The 22,338-nt window shown below is 45.2% G+C and overlaps 1 protein-coding gene across 3 annotated transcripts in view; it reads left to right on the forward strand.

Annotated features, from left to right (window-relative positions):
• Positions 1 to 22,338, forward strand: part of CPT1A (carnitine palmitoyltransferase 1A) — a 522,885-nt gene that overhangs the window by 267,558 nt on the left and 232,989 nt on the right. For all 3 annotated transcript variants that reach the window (XM_069223030.1, XM_069223032.1, XM_069223031.1), the window contains exons 10-12: positions 7,434 to 7,629; positions 8,329 to 8,517; positions 11,333 to 11,438. In XM_069223030.1, coding sequence (XP_069079131.1) covers positions 7,434 to 7,629; positions 8,329 to 8,517; positions 11,333 to 11,438 — 491 coding nt within the window. The remainder of the gene's footprint in view (positions 1 to 7,433; positions 7,630 to 8,328; positions 8,518 to 11,332; positions 11,439 to 22,338) is intronic.

A 22,338-nucleotide genomic window follows, 5' to 3' on the forward strand; every position in this document is an offset into this window, starting at 1 on the left:
GGCACGCAGCCTTCTCGGGACCGAGAAAGTGCTGGAGACAAGCCTCGACACCGAGATGCCGGTGTGGACACGGCTCGACGCCGAGACAGCGGCACCGAAACAGATCGACGCCGAGAGGTTTCGGCCCCGAAAAGGAAAAAAGTCACCTCGGAGCCGAAAAAACACGCAGACACAGTTTCGACGCCGAAACAAACTGCAAGCGACCCAGCTTCAGGCTCTTATACAGAAGAGCACTCGCTAACCTCCCAAATGCAGAAGCATAGGTTTGAGGAAGAGCTACAAGCAACTGATGCGGACCATACGCAAAAGCGTATCTTCATTCAGCAGGGGACAGGAAAAATAAGCACCCTTCCCCCCATTAGGAGAAAGAGAAGGTTGGAGTTCCAGACGGAACAAGCACCACAACCAAAAGTGGTGAAAAGAGTTACACCACCACCCTCTCCTCCGCCCGTGATTAACGTTTCACCAGCACAAACGCCATCACACTCCCCAGCTCACACCACCATGAGCCAGGGTGACCAAGACCAGGACGCATGGGATCTATACGACGCCCCAGTGTCAGATAACAGCCCAGAGGCATACCCTACAAAACCATCTCCACCAGAAGACAGCACCGCGTACTCTCAGGTGGTGGCTAGAGCAGCACAATTTCACAACGTAAGCCTCCACTCAGAACAGGTCGAGGATGATTTCCTGTTCAACACACTCTCCTCCACCCACAGCTCCTACCAAAGCCTGCCTATGCTCCCTGGTATGCTCCGGCACGCAAAAGACATATTTAAGGACCCGGTCAAAAGTAGGGCAATCACACCAAGGGTGGAAAAAAAGTATAAGCCGCCTCCTACAGACCCGGCTTTCATCACAACACAGCTGCCACCAGACTCTGTTGTTGTAGGAGCAGCTAGGAAAAGGGCCAACTCTCACACATCTGGAGATGCACCACCCCCAGATAAAGAAAGCCGCAAGTTTGATGCAGCTGGTAAAAGAGTCGCAGCACAAGCTGCAAACCAGTGGCGCATCGCGAACTCCCAGGCACTACTTGCGCGCTATGACAGAGCCCACTGGGACGAGATGCAACATCTCATTGAACATCTGCCCAAAGACTTCCAAAATAGGGCAAAACAAGTGGTTGAGGAGGGACAGGCCATCTCCAACAACCAGATCCGCTCCTCCATGGACGCTGCAGATACAGCTGCACGGACAATTAATACATCTGTAACTATCAGAAGGCATGCATGGCTCCGAACGTCTGGATTTAAACCAGAGATTCAACAAGCAGTTCTCAATATGCCTTTTAATGAAAAAGAACTGTTCGGTCCAGAAGTGGACACAGCGATTGAGAAACTCAAAAAAGATACGGACACTGCCAAAGCCATGGGCGCACTCTACTCCCCGCAGAGCAGAGGGAATTACAGCTCATTCCGTAAAACGCCCTTTCGAGGGGGGTTTCGGGGTCAAAGCACACAAGCCAGCACCTCACAAGCCACACCGTCCAGTTACCAAGGACAGTATAGAGGAGGTTTTCGGGGACAATATAGAGGAGGGCAATTCCCTAGAAATAGAGGAAGATTCCAAAGCCCCAAAACCCCTACTACTAAACAGTGACTCACATGTCACTCACCCCCTCCACACAACACCAGTGGGGGGACGAATAGGTCATTATTACAGAGCATGGGAGAAAATCACTACAGACACTTGGGTTCTAGCAATTATCCAACATGGTTACTGCATAGAATTTCTACAGTTCCCTCCAAACATACCACCAAAAGCACAAAATTTAACAACACACCATTCCAATCTCCTAGAGATAGAAGTGCAGGCACTATTGCAAAAGAATGCAATCGAATTAGTGCCAAACACACAAATAAACACAGGAGTTTACTCACTGTACTTTCTGATACCAAAGAAGGACAAAACACTGAGACCAATCCTAGACCTCAGAGTAGTCAACACTTTCATCAAATCAGACCACTTCCACATGGTCACACTACAAGAAGTATTGCCATTGCTAAAGCTGCACGACTACATGGCAACTTTAGACCTCAAGGATGCTTATTTCCATATACCAATTCACCCATCGCACAGGAAATACCTAAGGTTTGTATTCAAAGGAATACATTACCAATTCAAGGTACTGCCTTTCGGATTAACAACCGCACCAAGAGTCTTTACCAAATGTCTAGCGGTAGTCGCTGCACACATCAGAAGGCAGCAAATACATGTGTTCCCATATCTAGACGACTGGCTAATCAAGGCCCATTCGTTAATAGAGTGCTCAAATCACACAAATCATATCATACAAACCCTCTTCAAACTAGGGTTCACCGTCAATTTCACAAAATCCAAGATTCGGCCACGCAAGGTACAACAATACCTGGGAGCCATAATAGACACATCAAAAGGAGTAGCCACTCCAAGTCCACAAAGAATTCAAAATTTCAACACCATCATACAACGCATGTATCCAACACAAAAGATACAAGCAAAGATGGTATTACAACTCCTAGGCATGATGTCATCATGCATAGCCATTGTCCCAAACGCAAGACTGCACATGAGGCCCTTACAACAATGCCTAGCATCACAGTGGTCTCAAGCACAGGGTCACCTTCTAGATCTGGTGTTAATAGACCGCCAAACTTACCTCTCGCTTCTGTGGTGGAACAACATAAATTTAAACAAGGGGCGGCCTTTTCAAGACCCAGTGCCACAATACGTAATAACAACAGATGCTTCCATGACAGGGTGGGGAGCACACCTCGATCAACACAGCATACAAGGACAATGGAACGTACATCAAACAAAACTGCATATCAATCACCTAGAACTTCTTGCAGTTTTTCAAGCACTAAAAGCTTTCCAACCAATAATAGTTCACAAATACATTCTCGTCAAAACAGACAACATGACAACAATGTATTATCTAAACAAGCAGGGAGGGACGCACTCCACGCAGTTAAGCATGTTAGCACAAAAAATTTGGCATTGGGCAATTCACAACCAAATTCGCCTAATTGCACAGTTTATACCAGGGATACAAAATCAACTCGCAGACAATCTCTCTCGAGATCACCAACAGGTCCACGAATGGGAAATTCACCCCCAAATACTGAACACTTATTTCAAACTCTGGGGAACACCTCAGATAGACTTGTTTGCGACAAGGGAGAACGCAAAATGCCAAAACTTCGCATCCAGATACCCACACAAACAATCCCAAGGCAATGCCCTATGGATGAACTGGTCAGGGATATTTGCTTACGCTTTTCCTCCTCTCCCTCTCCTTCCTTACCTGGTAAACAAACTCAGTCAAAGCAAACTCAAACTCATATTGATAGCACCAACTTGGGCAAGGCAACCCTGGTACACAACGCTGCTAGACCTATCAGTGGTACCCTGCATCAAATTGCCCAACAGGCCAGATCTGTTGACACAGCACAACCAAAAGATCAGACACCCAGATCCAGCATCGCTGAATCTAGCAATCTGGCTCCTGAAATCCTAGAATTCGGGCACTTACAACTTACCCAAGAATGTATGGAAGTCATAAAACAAGCAAGAAGGCCATCCACCAGGCACTGCTATGCAAGTAAATGGAAGAGGTTTGTTTGCTACTGCCATATTAATCAAATACAACCATTACACACAACTCCAGAACATGTAGTGGGTTACTTGCTTCACTTACAAAAATCTAACCTAGCTTTCTCTTCCATTAAGATTCACCTTGCAGCAATATCTGCATACCTGCAGACTACCTATTCAACTTCCCTATATAAAATACCAGTCATTAAAGCATTCATGGAGGGCCTTAGGAGAATTATACCACCAAGAACACTACCTGTTCCTTCATGGAACCTAAATGTTGTCCTAACTAGACTTATGGGTCCACCTTTTGAACCCATGCACTCCTGCGACATACAGTTCCTAACCTGGAAGGTGGCATTTCTCATCGCCATTACTTCCCTGAGAAGAGTAAGCGAGATTCAGGCGTTTACTATACAGGAACCTTTTATACAACTACACAAAAATAAAGTCGTCCTAAGGACCAATCCTAAATTTTTGCCAAAGGTTATTTCACCGTTCCATCTAAATCAAACAGTGGAACTTCCGGTGTTCTTTCCACAGCCAGATACCGTAGCTGAAAGGGCACTACATACATTAGATGTCAAAAGAGCATTAATGTATTACATTGACAGAACAAAGAACATCAGAAAGACTAAACAACTCTTTATTGCATTTCAAAAACCTCATGCAGGAAACCCAATTTCAAAACAAGGTATAGCCAGATGGATAGTTAAATGCATCCAAATCTGCTACCTTAAAGCTAAACGACAGCTGCCCATTACACCAAGGGCACACTCAACCAGAAAGAAAGGTGCTACCATGGCCTTTCTAGGAAACATCCCAATGCAAGAAATATGTAAGGCAGCCACATGGTCTACGCCTCACACATTCACCAAGCACTACTGTGTAGACGTGTTATCCGCACAACAAGCCACAGTAGGTCAAGCTGTATTAAGGACATTATTTCAGACTACTTCCACTCCTACAGGCTGATCCACCGCTTTTGGGGAAATAACTGCTTACTAGTCTATTGCAGAACATGCGTATCTACAGCGACAGATGCCATCGAACTGAAAATGTCACTTACCCAGTGTACATCTGTTCGTGGCATCAGTCGCAGTAGATTCGCATGTGCCCACCCGCCTCCCCGGGAGCCTGTAGCAGTTTGGAAGTTACCTTCAATTATTTATATATGTATCATCTCAACCTTAAATAAGTGCATACTTAGTCACTCCATTGCATGGGCACTATTACTACAATTCAACTCCTACCTCACCCTCTGCGGGGAAAAACAATCGAGGATGGAGTCGACGCCCATGCGCAATGGAGACAAAAGGAGGAGTCACTCGGTCCCGTGACTCGAAAGACTTCTTCGAAGAAAAACAACTTGTAACACTCCGGCCCAACACCAGATGGCGAGCTATTGCAGAACATGCGAATCTACTGCGACTGATGCCACGAACAGATGTACACTGGGTAAGTGACATTTTCATTTGTGTCTTCTTTTCACTTGTGTTGTGTGTTTATAATTGGGTGCATACATTGTTTTTAATGTTGTAAGTATATTAAATCCTCCAAAGACTAACAATTTATCATTTACCTCTTAAGTCAGCACATTTCTTTTGTAAGTCCCTAGAAATGAGCACTTTGCCCCATCGCTGAGTGAGGTCTTCTTAGTCCCCATCTTAAAGCCACAGAAATATCCCACGTCTTATAGAACAACTGCCATTCTCAGAGCTGACTCCAGAATACTCTGCAAGGTCCTGGCGGACTGTGGCCTAAAGTTCTGTCACTTCTGGTTCACCCCAATGGCTTTGTCCGGGGTCGGAGCACCTCCATTAATAATAATATAAGATTTTTCATAATCATTGACACTGCTCCGAAGTTTTGACCTGATGCTGGAGTTTTAATTCTGGACCTGGGGAAGTGTTTGATATGCCTAATTAGATCTGTTTTTTGTGGTGCTCAAGATATTTGATTTCAAACACTGTTTAGTACACTTACTACAGTTGGTCTACATTGACCCTGTGGCCAGAGTTAGACTGGGGGCGGCATGTCTGAACTGTTTGTAGAGACACCAGACAGGGCAGGCCACTCTCACCCTTCTTTTAACTTTGGCCATTTAGCCCCTGGCTATCCAAATGTGACTGTCAGGACATGAAAGGGTCCTTTCCCTCCTGGGTGGCATCTACGCAATGTCTCTCTAAGTTGCTGATGTCTTTCTCTATCCGAGAGACTCTTGGCTTGGCCTAGATGTGAGAGTGGAGATATTAGACAGGTTCGGATGGGCCTCAGCACTTCAGGTTAGGAAAGGCCTGTTCCCCTTGCACTGCAACACTTTCCCTTGAATAGTCTTGCTATGAAATGAAATACTTAAATGGGGAGGACACCTCTATACATGACGATAAACATACCATGACGATGAAAATTTGCATGAGGGGAATCTGGAGTGATGTGCCTCCTCCCTCAAGAGTCAAATAACATTCTGGCGTCAGACACAGGCTTATCACCATCTCCAAGTTGGTGATACCTCCAAGGCTCCTCTACTATTTTACCATCCTCCCAATATATTCCAAACCCCACCATTTATCAATACCTCGACCCTGCTTTCCCTGTGCGTTTGGGTCACACCTTTTCCTATGTTTGAGATCATGACCATTTATTTGCAAAATATTTCAAGTGATTAACCCAGCATTTTCCCATATGTTCTTCTTTTATGATTTTTCTTTTACCTTGCTTGTCATATACTGTGAACTGACAGACTTTACTAGTATTATGGCCTGCTAGTCTTTCCTACTTACTTATTGTACACCATGAAAAACTTAAAAAAAAATGGTGTAAAAAACTTTTGCTATTGTATAGAAACTTTGGGCCTCATTATGAGTTTGGTGGTCACGAGACCGCCAGACTCGCGGATGGCGGTCGGACCGCTGCCAATGCGGCTGTCTGTCCAACCACCACATTACAACCCTGGCGGTTGGGCCGCCAGCTCTGCCAGGATTGGAGATCACGGTGGTCTGGAGTTGGTGGCGATCCTAATCCGCCAGGGAAGTGACCCTGTTCTCCCCCAGCAGTTTCATGGCTGTACAACAGCCATGAAAATTCTGGCTGAGAACGGTTGCAGGGTAGCCCCTGCACTTACCATGCACTTGGCATGGGCAGTGCAAGGTGCCCCCTGGCCAGCACCATCGCAATGTTATGTGTGCTAGTGCATCCTGCGCTCCACAGCATTGCCGCTGGCTTGACTACAAGTTGGAGACAATGCTGTAGGCTGTTTCCCACTAGGCCATAGTCCGGTTTCTGCCCGCTGACCTAGCAGGAAACTCTTAATGGGGCCGGTGGGGAGGTAGCCTGTATGGTGGCATTCTCCCCGTTGGAGGTTGGACAGTTTAAAGCATCCGCCAAACTCATAACCAACCCCTTTGTGTGTAAGAACCCTCTGAGAATTAGTCTCCTGATATGAGTGCCTTGAATTCATTAACTAGGCTGCTTGCTGCCTTGTCCACAGCACATTTTTGTAGCCACAGGCTTCTTATTTTTCTTCACACCATGAAGTATGAGATTTAAAAAAAAATAAAAGTAGGTAAGATTGACTTCCTCCATGTATTAAAATCTTTGCTATGTATGAACAGGACACATCCAAGTTATATAGCTGGATAAGATTTTAAAACCTAGAAATCTATAGTGATTTCATTGTAGAGTAGAGTGGCAGGGCATCTGTGGTGTGACTGATAACACATTTATTCCATCTCTCATGTACTTGACTCCTGTGTCTAAACCATGTGATTATTACTTGGTAGGAGCCAGAAGAGATGTGGTTCCTCAGGGTTTGTAAAAACAGCTTTTTGAAACGTGACTTTCGATTCTAGACACACTCCAGCACGTGAAAGACAGTAAGCACATCGTTGTGTACCACAAGGGACGTTACTTCAAAGTCTGGTTGTACCATGATGGTCGGCTGTTAAAGCCACGGGAGATTGAACAGCAGATGCAGAAAATTTTGGATGATAAATCTGAGCCGCACCCCGGAGAGGAGCATCTGGCAGCTGTCACCGCCGGAGATAGGTAAGTGCACATTTTGGACTGTGCTGATGTGTGATGTAGAGGATCCAACAATATCTGTCTTATTTGTTTTGCAGCTAAATCTCCCTTACTTCTTAGATTTGCTGCAATATTTTCTCATTTCAATTAGATCTACAATACACACACTAGTGTAAGACTTATTTTATGTTCTTTGAAAAGAGAAGTACTGTACACTTTCAAGTTGTTATTTTTTTGTTTTACTTACATCTAAGCCAGGTTTATCTAAAAAGACTGGGAGACTGGCATGAGCTGGGCAGGATGCGGGATGGTGAATGGGTGTTGGGTCTGATGGTTGGGTGATAATTATATAGCAGTAAAATAGAATTGAAGTAGGGGTTTTGGTTGCGATGTGTTTGTGACTGGAAGTTGGAGGATATGAGTCTGTCTGCCTGAAGACTTGTGTGTTGGCAGCGGGCTTTACAGGTGATGAGCTGTAGGGTTAGACTTCAGCAGAAGTATGAGTGCAGTGATGAAGGCACAAGCAGATTAAAATATACAACGAATAAGAATGCATCACAGACTATAAATATATATTTTTAGAAATACAGATGTATATAAAATTATAGATTGCATTTTGTATATAGATTGTATTTTGGAAAGATTGTATTATTAAGTGTTAATTGTCTTGAACGAATGGTTCATTATGTACATTTGCTGACAAACCTTACTTCTTGTTTGCAGAATCCCCTGGGCAAAAGCTCGGAAGGACCATTTTGCAAATGGGAAGAACAAGCAGTCCTTGGATGCTGTGGAAAAAGCTGCTTTCTTTGTCACATTGGATGAGACGGAACAGGGGTATAAGAAAGAAGATTCTGTGGCCTCACTGGATAGCTATGCCAAATCTCTGCTGCACGGCAAATGTTATGATAGGTGCGCTATACCTGTTAAGTACCATAACCCCTCTCTCGGCATGTAATGAAATAACAAGGTGGAGCCTAAAACCTACATTGCCTGGGGGATATACTACTCCCAAAAAACACCTTCCCCCTCCACATGTCAAAATGATCATAACAGTAGAATCCTATGAAGAGCTTATGGCACAATATTCCCTGTTTAGGAATAAAAGAACAATTATTTTCAGTGCACAATGTCAGAGCAAATCAGAACAAGCATTGAAACTTCTGGACATATGCCCCTACAAGCGTTCAGGGTAGTTATGTTATAGATTTTGGTAACATTGGAAAGGACAAGCAGGATTACTAGGTGCCGAATTAGATCCACGATTTGCAGCAAAAATCGTTAAAGATTTAAATAGTTTACATAGGTATATCATCTTGTTTTGTAAAAGTAAAACATGTTTTTCTGTAAAACCTTGCATAGAAGATGTCAACAGTGTGTCCCTAGCGATACTCAGTTATGACATCCACCTGTGTCTTCAGTGCCTAAGGCATGTGCTCCATCATACACAAACAGACTAATCTCTGCTAACAGGGGCCTTTGGTAAGGTTAATGATTATTGCCTTTGTATTATGGTAAACCCTTTATTTAAGTTTTGTTTTGAGTGTCATTCATGGTTTCCACGGGTCGATTAACATTGCATTTTTACCTTGGGACCATCAAGAGGGAATTTTCATTGGCTTATGAAAATTCAAGCCCCAACACGGTTAACCTTGGGATACAGAAACATTTGGTCCTGTACAGCATGTCTGTGTATGACCTTTTGTAACTGCTAACCTAGATGTGGTCGCTGAACCCTGATACTGTGGAGAGGAGGTTGCATCTTGCAATACACTATTTGAATTAATCCGTCATACAGCTACTAAAAGGAGGGAACACTGTACCAATATCAAAGACTACTGCTGTGCTCATGTTCAGTATCGCTATCCCAAGATCAAAAAGACTTTTATAGCTTCCTGGAAGGGAACCATCGAGAGAGAAATAGAACTAGATCGCATAAAACTAAGAGCAACAGGTGTTAGGATGCCGAAGGACCTTAATCCCTGTATACCAGAAAAGCAATGAGGCTTGAAACAGTACAAGAAACTGCGACTCTGAAGTAGCAATCAACACAGACGATGGTGTTAGTTTTGTAGGACCTGTTGGCCCTAAAATAACTCCGCACAATGACATAACTTCATAAGGGCCAAAATTATGAGTGTTAATAATTCAACACCGGATACATTAATGTTTATAATTGAAAAAAAAAAAACTCATACTGTGTAGAAGAGGCTGGAGCTATCTCCAGAAATGTCTTCAAGCCTAAATTACATTCTTCATACTGATAATCCAGTTTCAAGACCAAAAGGACTGCATCTCAAACTTGTGTGCTGAGAGGTGCTTAGATGAAAACGTTGTATTTTTCTTACTCTCTGCCACTTGGCTGCCTCCTTTCTTTCTCCACCATTGGATCGCACAAGCCAAGATTCTCAAACGTCGAGATACTGGGTCCAGTCCTCCATTAAGAGAGCCACTAGCATGATTCTATACACAAGGATCCTATATGTACTGCAGTATTTAAAACTACAGTTGAAGTTCAAAGTCTTTTTCCCAGAGGGACAGTATTTTTATACCTAAAGGTCAGTGCTGAGAAACCAGGGAAGCAAAGTGCAAACTACGTTCAAATTTCAAATCTTTCTTCACTCAAAAGGAAACAAATCATAGTTTTTACTTTTTCTTTCCAGGTTTTGACTGGCAGGCAGATGTGTAGGTGAAGCTGATCACATCAGGTCAGAGTCCTTTGTTCATTTGAGGTAGTAGTAGTTCAACTACTTTGCCCTTACAATGGCCAGGACAACACACGAAACGGGGAAGGGTTGGTTGCATAGAAAGACCAGGGATACTTTTTAAGCAGATAAACAGATATAAAACCCCTGGCACAGTGGACAGCTACAGTATTTGGAGTGTGCCCTAGAACAGAGGACATGTAGTTATGTAACTCTAAGAATATAAACCTACAGGGTCATCTTGAGCCAACTCAAAGACACCATTCATCCCATATGTGGTGTCCTGGTGCCTCACACAGATGCACACACATATTCTAAACATAACTTTAATTACACAGTTACAAGACCAGAGGCATAGGGAGTCGGTACAAACATTACATACAGATTTAATCACATTGTTTTTCATTAAAACACACCATGTACACAAATGGCAAGTGCATCTCTTTGCAAAGCATGTGGAGATATAGCTATACATGGATTAAAAGCCAGTTCTTTAATAACAATTGCACTTTTGGGGTATTATAATTCACCTGATACCAACCCTTCCTCCACAAGAAATGGAGCACTACAAATAATTTCTCCACATACAATCATAAACACAAAAGGACATAAAAAGTGTGTTGTGGAGATTGTAGTAGTGCACAAGGCATTGTGCAACAGAATTGAGTCATTTCACAGACACATACATTGTTGATGTCCACAAAGAAATGTTTTATAGATTAATACGTAAGACTTCTCTGACAACCCATGCGATTCATGTGGGTCGATTTCAAGCTGCCATACTATGGTATTAGCTTAGGTAACTTTTTTTTTCCTATTCTTCATTGTACACAGCTCGAAGTGGGCCAAGTCTGATTTACATATATATATTCATTTTGACAACACAGTGGTAAAATACAACAGACGGTAATGTGTTCCAAAGCGATTTCCAGTGGTTGAAACTTTGCAAGCACGCCACTGGTGGCCACTGGTGGCTTTGTGTTGCTGTGAAATAATTGTTGTATCCTTTGTTTTTCTGTTAGGTGGTTTGATAAAACGATTAGCTTCGTAGCATTCAAAAACGGTAAAATGGGCATGAACATGGAACACTCCTGGGCAGACGCCCCTATCGTCGGACATCTATGGGAGGTTAGTCTTAATGTAAAACTGCATGTTGGTTTACATTGGTGGCAAAGAATGTATAACTAGGCTACACTTCTACTTGAGGTGTACATTTGTATGACTGTGTTATGGCAACCATGAGATGGTTGTTTGCTTATATAAATCTTTCTGCCTCGTTAGTTCTCTATAGATGTTAAAGTTACATTGTCCATTTTCAATTGGAACAGATACCTCTCTGAGAAACTTAAAGGGACTGAATTGGGTTTCCTAGCCTTCAACAATGATGCTAACAATGCAAAAAGAAGACATAATATTTGATTTATGTGATCTAAATTGGCGCTAAACGGCAACACTTTTTCTGTGATTTTTAAAATAAGTACTGAGAGGCAGGAATAGGGCACCCCTGCTATGCTATTAAATGCAAGGAATAATCAGTAATGGTTAAATGTTAACAAATACATCACGGTGTTCAAGTCTTTGGTTATAACACATTTGTAGCTAATTTATATTTTAATTTACTGGTATTTGTCATGTATGTGATATAGTTTGACTCTGATATGTTGAGCTAGACTAATGGCTCTTGTTTCCCCTTTCTGCAAGTTGCAACCTTGAAATTTACTACTTAGCAGGTGATGCAGTCAAATTAGTAACCTGCCTTTAATAACAGGGTTTAAAAATGACGTTATTTCGTCTATCACTGGGAAAAATAGTTTTAATTATTACTAATCACATCTGTTTGTATCTTTTTAATTGGATTCTGTTTATAACATATAAATGAAATTTATTTGTGAAATGCCTTTGTTGGCTCAGCCATTGCCCCCGAAAGATTGGTATAAATAATATAGAGTTCGATGGCATCTGTCGCTGTAGATACGCATGTTTTGCATAGCTCGCCATCTGGTGTTGGGTCGGAGTGTTACAAGTTGTTTTTCTTCGAAGAAGTCTTTCGAGTCACGGGACCGAGTGACTCCTCCTTTTGTCTCCATTGCGCATGGGCGTCGACTCCATCTTCGATTGTTTTTTTTCCGCCATCGGGTTCGGACGTGTTCCTGTCGCTCCGAGTTTCGGAACGGAAAAACAGCTAAATTTCGGAAGATTTTCGTCGGTATTGTTGCGTTCGGGATCGGCGTAGTCAGAATCAACACCGCATCGAAGATCGAAGAGCTCCGGAGCCCTTCGGGGTAGTTTTCCTGCTCGGCCCGACCACGTGTAGAAGAACGCTGATGGAACGGACCCCGTTCCGTTTCTGTCCCAAATGCCACAAAAAATACCCCTATTCAGACCAACACTTGGTCTGTAACCTGTGCCTATCACCTGAGCACAGTGAAGACACTTGCGAGGCCTGTCGTGCGTTCCGGTCCCGAAAAACACTCCGAGACCGTCGAGCAAGAAGACTTCAAATGGCGTCCACGCCGACAGCGCACCGAGAGTTCGAGGTACAGGAAGAGGAAGAAACCTTTTCGATACACGAATCGGACTCCGAGGAATTCGATGATCCACGAACCGTGAGTAAGACGTCGAAAAGCACTCATAAGAAGATTGTCAAGGCCCAGGGGACGCCACTGCCACCAGGCCATGGCTCCACCCATAAATTCGGTGACCGACCGTCGGCACCGAAAAAGGCCCAATCAGTGCCGAGACCGTCCGACTCCGGTCAAGACACCGGCACGCAGCCTTCTCGGGACCGAGAAAGTGCTGGAGACATACATCGACACCGAGATAGCGGTGTAGACACGGCTCGACGCCGAGACAGTGGCACCGATGAAGATCGACGCCGAGATGTTTCGACTCTGAAAAAGAAAAAAGCCACCTCGGAGCCGAAAAAAGATGCAGAAAGGGTTTCGGTGCCGAAACAACCTGCAACCGACCCAGTTTCAGGCTCTTATACCGAAGAGCAATCAATGACCTCCCAAATGCGAAGGCATAGGTTTGAGGAAGACCCGCAATCCACCGATGTAGACCATACGCAGAAACGTATTTTTATACAGCAGGGGACAGGAAAAATAAGCACCCTTCCCCCTATTAGGAGAAAGAGAAGACTGGAATTTCAAACTGACCAAACACCACAAACAAAAATGGTGAAAAGGGTTACTCCACCACCCTCTCCTCCACCTATAATTCACGTCTCGCCAGCACAAACACCATCACATTCCCCGGCTCACACCACCATGAGCCAAGATGACCAGGATCAGGACGCATGGGACTTATACGACGCCCCTGTGTCAGATAACAGTCCGGAGGCATACCCTACAAAGCCATCACCACCAGAAGACAGTACTGCATATTCTCAGGTGGTGGCTAGAGCAGCACAATTCCACAATGTAAGCCTCCACTCAGAACAAGTCGAGGATGACTTTCTATTCAACACCCTCTCTGCCACCCACAGCTCCTACCAAAGCCTGCCTATGCTCCCTGGTATGCTTCGGCACGCAAAAGACATCTTTAAGGAGCCGGTCAAAAGTAGGGCAATCACACCAAGGGTGGAAAAAAAGTATAAAGCACCTCCTACAGACCCTATTTTCATAACTTCGCAGCTGCCACCAGATTCTGTCGTTGTAGGAGCAGCTAGGAAAAGGGCCAACTCCCACACATCTGGGGACGCACCACCCCCAGATAAGGAAAGCCGCAAGTTCGATGCAGCTGGAAAGAGAGTCGCAGCACAAGCTGCAAACCAGTGGCGCATCGCTAACTCACAGGCACTTCTTGCGCGCTATGACAGAGCCCATTGGGATGAGATGCAACATCTCATTGAACATCTACCCAAAGACCTACAAAAGAGGGCAAAGCAAGTGGTTGAAGAAGGACAGAACATTTCAAACAACCAGATACGCTCCTCCATGGACGCAGCAGACACAGCTGCAAGAACAATAAATACATCTGTGACCATCAGAAGGCATGCATGGCTACGAACGTCTGGGTTTAAACCAGAGATTCAGCAGGCAGTTCTCAATATGCCATTCAACGAAAAAGAACTGTTCGGTCCAGAAGTGGACACGGCGATTGAAAAACTTAAAAAGGACACGGACACTGCTAAAGCCATGGGCGCACTCTACTCCCCGCAGAGCAGAGGAAATTACAGCACCTTCCGCAAAACACCCTTTAGAGGGGGGTTTCGGGGTCAGGCCACACAAGCCAGCACCTCACAGGCAACACCATCCAGTTACCAGGGACAGTACAGGGGAGGCTTTCGGGGCCAATATAGAGGAGGGCAATTCCCTAGGAATAGGGGAAAATTTCAAAGCCCCAAAACCCCTACAACTAAGCAGTGACTCACATGTCACTCACCCCCTCCACACAACACCAGTGGGGGGAAGAATAGGTCATTATTACAAAGCATGGGAGGAAATCACTACAGACACTTGGGTTTTAGCAATTATCCAAAATGGTTATTGCATAGAATTTCTACAATTCCCTCCAAACATACCACCAAGAGCACAAAATTTATCAAAACATCATTCCGAGCTCCTGGAGATAGAAGTTCAAGCACTATTGCAAAAGAACGCAATCGAGTTAGTACCAAACACACAAATAAACACAGGAGTTTATTCACTGTACTTCTTAATACCAAAGAAGGACAAAACGCTAAGACCAATCCTAGACCTAAGAATACTAAACACATACATCAAATCAGACCACTTTCACATGGTCACACTACAAGAAGTGTTACCATTGCTGAAACTACACGACTACATGACAACATTAGACCTCAAAGACGCGTATTTCCATATACCAATACATCCATCGCACAGGAAATACCTAAGGTTTGTATTCAACGGAATACACTACCAATTCAAGGTACTGCCTTTCGGTTTAACAACCGCACCAAAAGTCTTTACCAAATGTCTAGCAGTAGTCGCTGCACACATCAGAAGGCAGCAAATACATGTATTCCCGTATCTAGACGACTGGCTAATCAAGACCCATTCGTTAATAACGTGCTCACACCACACAAATCAAATCATACAAACGCTCTACAAACTAGGGTTCACAGTCAACTTCGCAAAATCCAACATTCTGCCGCGCAAGGTACAACAATACCTAGGAGCCATAATAAACACAACAATAGGAGTAGCCACTCCAAGTCCACAAAGAATTCAAAATTTCAACAACATCATACAACGCATGTATCCAACACAAAAGATACAAGCAAAGATGATATTACAACTCCTAGGCATGATGTCTTCATGCATAGCCATTGTCCCAAACGCAAGACTGCACATGAGGCCCTTACAACAGTGCCTAGCATCACAGTGGTCACAAGCACAGGGTCACCTTACAGATCTGGTGTTAATAGACCGCCAAACTTACCTCTCGCTTCTATGGTGGAACGATATAAATTTAAACAAAGGGCGGCCTTTCCAAGACCCAGTGCCACAATATGTAATAACAACAGATGCTTCCATGACAGGGTGGGGAGCACACCTCGATCAACACAGCATACAAGGACAATGGAACGTACATCAAACAAAACTGCATATAAATCACCTAGAACTACTAGCAGTTTTTCAAGCACTAAAGGCTTTTCAACCAATAATAGTTCACAAATACATTCTCGTCAAAACAGACAACATGACAACAATGTATTATCTAAACAAACAAGGGGCGACGCACTCAACGCAATTGAGCCTGCTGGCACAAAAGATATGGTGTTGGGCAATTCACAACAAAATTCGCCTAATAGCACAATTTATCCCAGGAATTCAGAATCAACTCGCAGACAATCTCTCTCGAGATCACCAACAGGTCCACGAATGGGAAATTCACCCCCAAATTCTGAACACTTACTTCACGCTCTGGGGAACACCTCAAATAGACTTGTTTGCGACAAAAGAGAACTCAAAATGCCAAAACTTCGCATCCAGATACCCACACAGGCAGTCCCACGGCAATGCCCTATGGATCAACTGGTCAGGGATATTTGCCTACGCTTTTCCTCCTCTCCCTCTCCTTCCTTATCTGGTAAACAAACTCAGTCAAAACAAACTCAAACTCATATTAATAGCACCAACTTGGGCAAGGCAACCATGGTACACAACGCTGCTAGACCTATCAGTAGTACCCCACATCAAACTGCCCAACAGGCCGGATCTGTTAACACAACACAACCAAACGATCAGACACCCAGATCCAGCATCGCTGAATCTAGCAATCTGGCTCCTGAAATCCTAGAATTCGGACACTTACAACTTACCCAAGAATGTATGGAAGTCATAAAGCAAGCCAGAAGGCCATCCACCAGGCACTGCTATGCCAGTAAATGGAAGAGGTTTGTTTGCTACTGCCATATTAATCAAATCCAACCAATACACGCAACCCCAAAACATGTAGTGGGTTAGTTGCTTCACTTACAAAAATCTAACCTAGCTTTCTCTTCCATTAAAATACACCTTGCAGCAATATCTGCATACCTGCAGCCTACCTATTCAACTTCCCTATATAGGATACCAGTCATTAAAGCATTCATGGAGGGCCTTAAAAGAATTATTCCACCAAGAACACCACCTGTTCCTTCATGGAACCTAAATGTTGTCTTAACTAGACTTATGGGTCCACCTTTTGAACCCATGCACTCCTGCGAAATACAGTTCCTAACATGGAAGGTTGCATTTCTCATCGCCATTACCTCTCTAAGAAGAGTAAGCGAGATTCAGGCGTTTACAATACAAGAACCTTTTATACAACTACACAAAAATAAGGTTGTCCTAAGGACTAATCCTAAATTTCTACCAAAAGTAATTTCACCGTTCCATCTAAATCAAACAGTGGAACTTCCAGTGTTCTTCCCACAGCCAGATTCCGTAGCTGAGAGGGCACTACATACTTTAGATGTCAAAAGAGCATTAATGTATTACATTGACAGAACAAAGAGCATCAGGAAAACTAAACAGCTATTTATTGCATTCCAAAAACCTCATGCAGGAAACCCAATATCAAAACAAGGTATAGCCAGATGGATAGTTAAATGCATCCAAATCTGCTACCTTAAAGCTAAACGACAACTGCCCATTACACCAAGGGCACACTCAACCAGAAAGAAAGGTGCTACCATGGCATTTCTAGGAAACATCCCAATGCAAGAAATATGTAAGGCAGCCACATGGTCTACGCCTCACACATTCACCAAGCACTACTGTGTAGATGTGTTATCCGCACAACAAGCCACAGTAGGTCAAGCCGTATTAAGAACATTGTTTCAGACTACTCCCACTCCTACAGGCTGAGCCACCGCTTTGGGGAGATAACTGCTTACTAGTCTATGCAAAACATGCGTATCTACAGCGACAGATGCCATCGAACTGAAAATGTCACTTACCCAGTGTACATCTGTTCGTGGCATCAGTCGCTGTAGATTCGCATGTGCCCACCCGCCTCCCCGGGAGCCTGTAGCAGTTCGGAAGGTACCTTCAACTATTTGTATATATATTATTTTAACCTTAAATAGGTACATACTTAGTCACTCCATTGCATGGCCACTATTACTACAATACAACTCCTACCTCACCCTCTGCGGGGAAAAACAATCGAAGATGGAGTCGACGCCCATGCGCAATGGAGACAAAAGGAGGAGTCACTCGGTCCCGTGACTCGAAAGACTTCTTCGAAGAAAAACAACTTGTAACACTCCGACCCAACACCAGATGGCGAGCTATGCAAAACATGCGAATCTACAGCGACTGATGCCACGAACAGATGTACACTGGGTAAGTGACATTTTCATTACCATACACTAGGAAAGGGCTCGTGGGCTGGTAAAAGAGGCTGCCACTGAAAGATTTCAAATGTGAACAATCGTGTTTTTTGACAAGTGTTCCCTTTCTGGCTGTGCATGGTTTATTTTATTTCTTCCCCATTTTTTTTGGTGTACCTTAACTTGGCAATTAAGTAAATGGCAGGGGATAGTTATGGGAATATGTTGACCGTTAGTTGTGTTAGTGGTGTTCGTGCAAATCTCCTCAAGGGCATTTCATGCATCCTATTCAGAATTAATAAAAAGACGTAGTGCCCTCTTTCACACAGGCACTGTTTTTGAGGAAACCATTACCACTGAGAGAAAATGTTTCGAAATCAAATTAAAACACTTAATAGCCCACCATGTCTGGCTGCCTCCTAGAATACAACTGATAAGGGCACTTAAACACCATTACCTGTTTGAGCTCGACTTCCTCTCACATTTCCGCTCATAAGCTTGTTCTTTATGAATATGTGCCAAACTCCTTTCACTCCCTCTCAATCCAATAGAAGCATTTTTGTGAAACCTCCCCCTAACGCATATTAATTTTTCAGTTCCCTGCTAGCATTGTGTCGTAAGACTTTCCACTACTCCGGTGGTACACCCCATGCTACTCCATTGAAGCTTTGGAAGCATATGCTCGTGTCGACAAACCATTACAGATTCATCAACAGTCTTTGCTCCTCTGCACAGTGCACTCCTACTGTGATTGTCTTTCTATTGTGATTGCCTGTAGGAAGTTGGCTCTGTATGCACTATTTCAAAGTAAGGAATAGTATGCACAGAGTCCAAGGGTTCCCCTTAGAGGTAAGATAGTGGCAAAAAGAGATAATACTAATGCTCTATTTTGTGGTAGTGTGGTCGAACAGTAGGCTTATCAAAGGAGTAGTGTTAAGCATTTGTTGTACATACACACAGGCAATAAATGTGGAACACACACTCAGAGACAAATCCAGCCAATAGGTTTTGTTATAGAAAAATATATTTTCTTAGTTTATTTTAAGAACCACAGGTTCAAATTCTACATGTAATATCTCATTTGAAAGGTATTGCAGGTAAGTACTTTAGGAACTTTGAATAATTACAGTAGCATATATACTTTTCACATAAAACACAAATAGCTGTTTTAAAAGTGGACACAGTGCATTTTTCACAGTTCCTGGGGGAGGTAAAGTATTGTTAGTTTTAGCAGGTAAGTAAATTACCTACAGGGTTCAGTTTTGGGTCCAAGGTAGCCCACCGTTGGGGGTTCAGAGCAACCCCAAAGTTACCACACCAGCAGCTCAGGGCCGGTCAGGTGCAGAGGTCAAAGAGGTGCCCAAAACACATAGGCTTCAATGGAGAGAAGGGGTTGCCCCGATTCCAGTCTGCCAGCAGGTAAGTACCCGCGTCTTCGGAGGGCAGACCAGGGGGGTTTTGTAGGGCACCGGGGGGGGGCACAAGTCCACACAGAAAGTACACCCTCAGCACCGCGGGGGCGGCCGGGTGCAGTGTGCAAACAAGCGTCGGGTTCTCTGTAGGTTTCAATGGGAGACCAAGGGGTCTCTTCAGCGGTGCAGGCAGGCAAGGGGGGGGCTCCTCGGGGTAGCCACCACCTAGGCAAGGGAGAGGGCCTCCTGGGGGTCACTCCTGCACTTGAGTTCCGATCCTTCAGGTGCTGGGGGCTGCGGGTGCAGGGTCTTTTCCAGCCGTCGGGAGTTTAGAGTCAGGCAGTCGCGGTCAGGGGGAGCCTGGGGATTCCCTCGGCAGGCGTCGCTGTGGGGGCTCAGGGGGGACAACTTTGGTTACTCGGAGTCGCCGGAGGGTCCTCCCTGAGGTGTTAGTTCTCCAGCAGTCGAGTCGGGGTCGCCCGGTGCAGTGTTGCAAGTCTCCCACTTCTTGCGGGGATTGCAGGGGTCTTTAAATCTGCTCCTCTGAAACAAAGTTGCAGTCTTTTTGGAACAGGGCCGCTGTCCTCGGGAGTTTCTTGTTTCTCTTGAAGCAGGGCAGTCCTCTGAGGATTCAGAGGTCGCTGGTCCTGGGGAAAGCGTCGCTGGAGCAGGGTTCTTTAGAAGGCAGGAGACAGGCCGGTAGGACTGGGGCCAAAGCAGTTGGTGTCTTCTTTTCTTCTGCGGGGGTCTTTCAGCTCAGCAGTCCTCTTCTTCTTGTAGTTGCAGGAATCTAAATTCTTAGGTTCAGGGAAGCCCTTAAATACTAAATGTAAGGGCGTGTTTAGGTCTGGGGGGTTAGTAGCCAATGGCTACTAGCCCTGAGGGTGGGTACACCCTCTTTGTGCCTCCTCCCAAGGGGAGGGGGTCACATTCCTATCCCTATTGGGGGAATCCTCCTACAAGATGGAGGATTTCTAAAAGTCAGAGTCACCTCAGCTCAGGACACCTTAGGGGCTGTCCTGACTGGTCAGTGACTCCTCCTTGTTTTTCTCATTATCTCTCCTGGACTTGCCGCCAAAAGTGGGGGCTGTGTCCAGGGGGCGGGCATCTCCACTAGCTGGAGTGCCCTGGTGTAAGGAAATGCCTCCTTGGCATGGTTGCCCCCTGACTTTTTTTGCCTTTGCTGATGCTATGTTTACAATTGAAAGTGTGCTGAGGCCTGCTAACCAGGCCCCAGCACCAGTGTTCTTTCCCTAACCTGTACTTTTGTATCCACAATTGGCAGACCCTGGCATCCAGATAAGTCCCTTGTAACTGGTACTTCTAGTACCAAGGGCCCTGATGCCAAGGAAGGTCTCTAAGGGCTGCAGCATGTCTTATGCCACCCTGGAGACCTCTCACTCAGCACAGACACACTGCTTGCCAGCTTGTGTGTGCTAGTGAGGACAAAACGAGTAAGTCGACATGGCACTCCCCTCAGGGTGCCATGCCAGCCTCTCACTGCCTATGCAGTATAGGTAAGACACCCCTCTAGCAGGCCTTACAGCTCTAAGGCAGGGTGCACTATACCATAGGTGAGGGTACCAGTGCATGAGCATGGTACCCCTACAGTGTCTAAACAAAACCTTAGACATTGTAAGTGCAGGGTAGCCATAAGAGTATATGGTCTGGGAGTCTGTCAAACACGAACTCCACAGCACCATAATGGCTACACTGAAAACTGGGAAGTTTGGTATCAAACTTCTCAGCACAATAAATGCACACTGATGCCAGTGTACATTTTATTGTAAAATACACCACAGAGGGCACCTTAGAGGTGCCCCCTGAAACTTAACCGACTGTCTGTGTAGGCTGACTAGTTCCAGCAGCCTGCCACACCAGAGACATGTTGCTGGCCCCATGGGGAGAGTGCCTTTGTCACTCTGAGGCCAGTAACAAAGCCTGCACTGGGTGGAGATGCTAACACCTCCCCCAGGCAGGAGCTGTAACACCTGGCGGTGAGCCTCAAAGGCTCACCCCTTTGTCACAGCCCAGCAGGGCACTCCAGCTTAGTGGAGTTGCCCGCCCCCTCCGGCCACGGCCCCCACTTTTGGCGGCAAGGCTGGAGGGAACAAAGAAAGCAACAAGGAGGAGTCACTGGCCAGTCAGGACAGCCCCTAAGGTGTCCTGAGCTGAGGTGACTCTGACTTTTAGAAATCCTCCATCTTGCAGATGGAGGATTCCCCCAATAGGGTTAGGATTGTGACCCCCTCCCCTTGGGAGGAGGCACAAAGAGGGTGTACCCACCCTCAGGGCTAGTAGCCATTGGCTACTAACCCCCCAGACCTAAACACGCCCTTAAATTTAGTATTTAAGGGCTACCCTGAACCCTAGAAAATCAGATTCCTGCAACTACAAGAAGAAGGACTGCCTAGCTGAAAACCCCTGCAGAGGAAGACCAGAAGACGACAACTGCCTTGGCTCCAGAAACTCACCGGCCTGTCTCCTGCCTTCCAAAGATCCTGCTCCAGCGACGCCTTCCAAAGGGACCAGCGACCTCGACATCCTCTGAGGACTGCCCCTGCTTCGAAAAGACAAGAAACTCCCGAGGACAGCGGACCTGCTCCAAGAAAGGCTGCAACTTTGTTTCCAGCAGCCTTGAAAGAACCCTGCAAGCTCCCCGCAAGAAGCGTGAGACTTGCAACACTGCACCCGGCGACCCCGACTCGGCTGGTGGAGACCCAACACCTCAGGAGGGACCCCAGGACTACTCTGATACTGTGAGTACCAAAACCTGTCCCCCCTGAGCCCCCACAGCACCGCCTGCAGAGGGAATCCCGAGGCTTCC

Source organism: Pleurodeles waltl, chromosome 3_1 (genome assembly GCF_031143425.1).
Source record: "Pleurodeles waltl isolate 20211129_DDA chromosome 3_1, aPleWal1.hap1.20221129, whole genome shotgun sequence".
In the NCBI taxonomy this organism is placed as follows: domain Eukaryota; kingdom Metazoa; phylum Chordata; class Amphibia; order Caudata; family Salamandridae; genus Pleurodeles; species Pleurodeles waltl.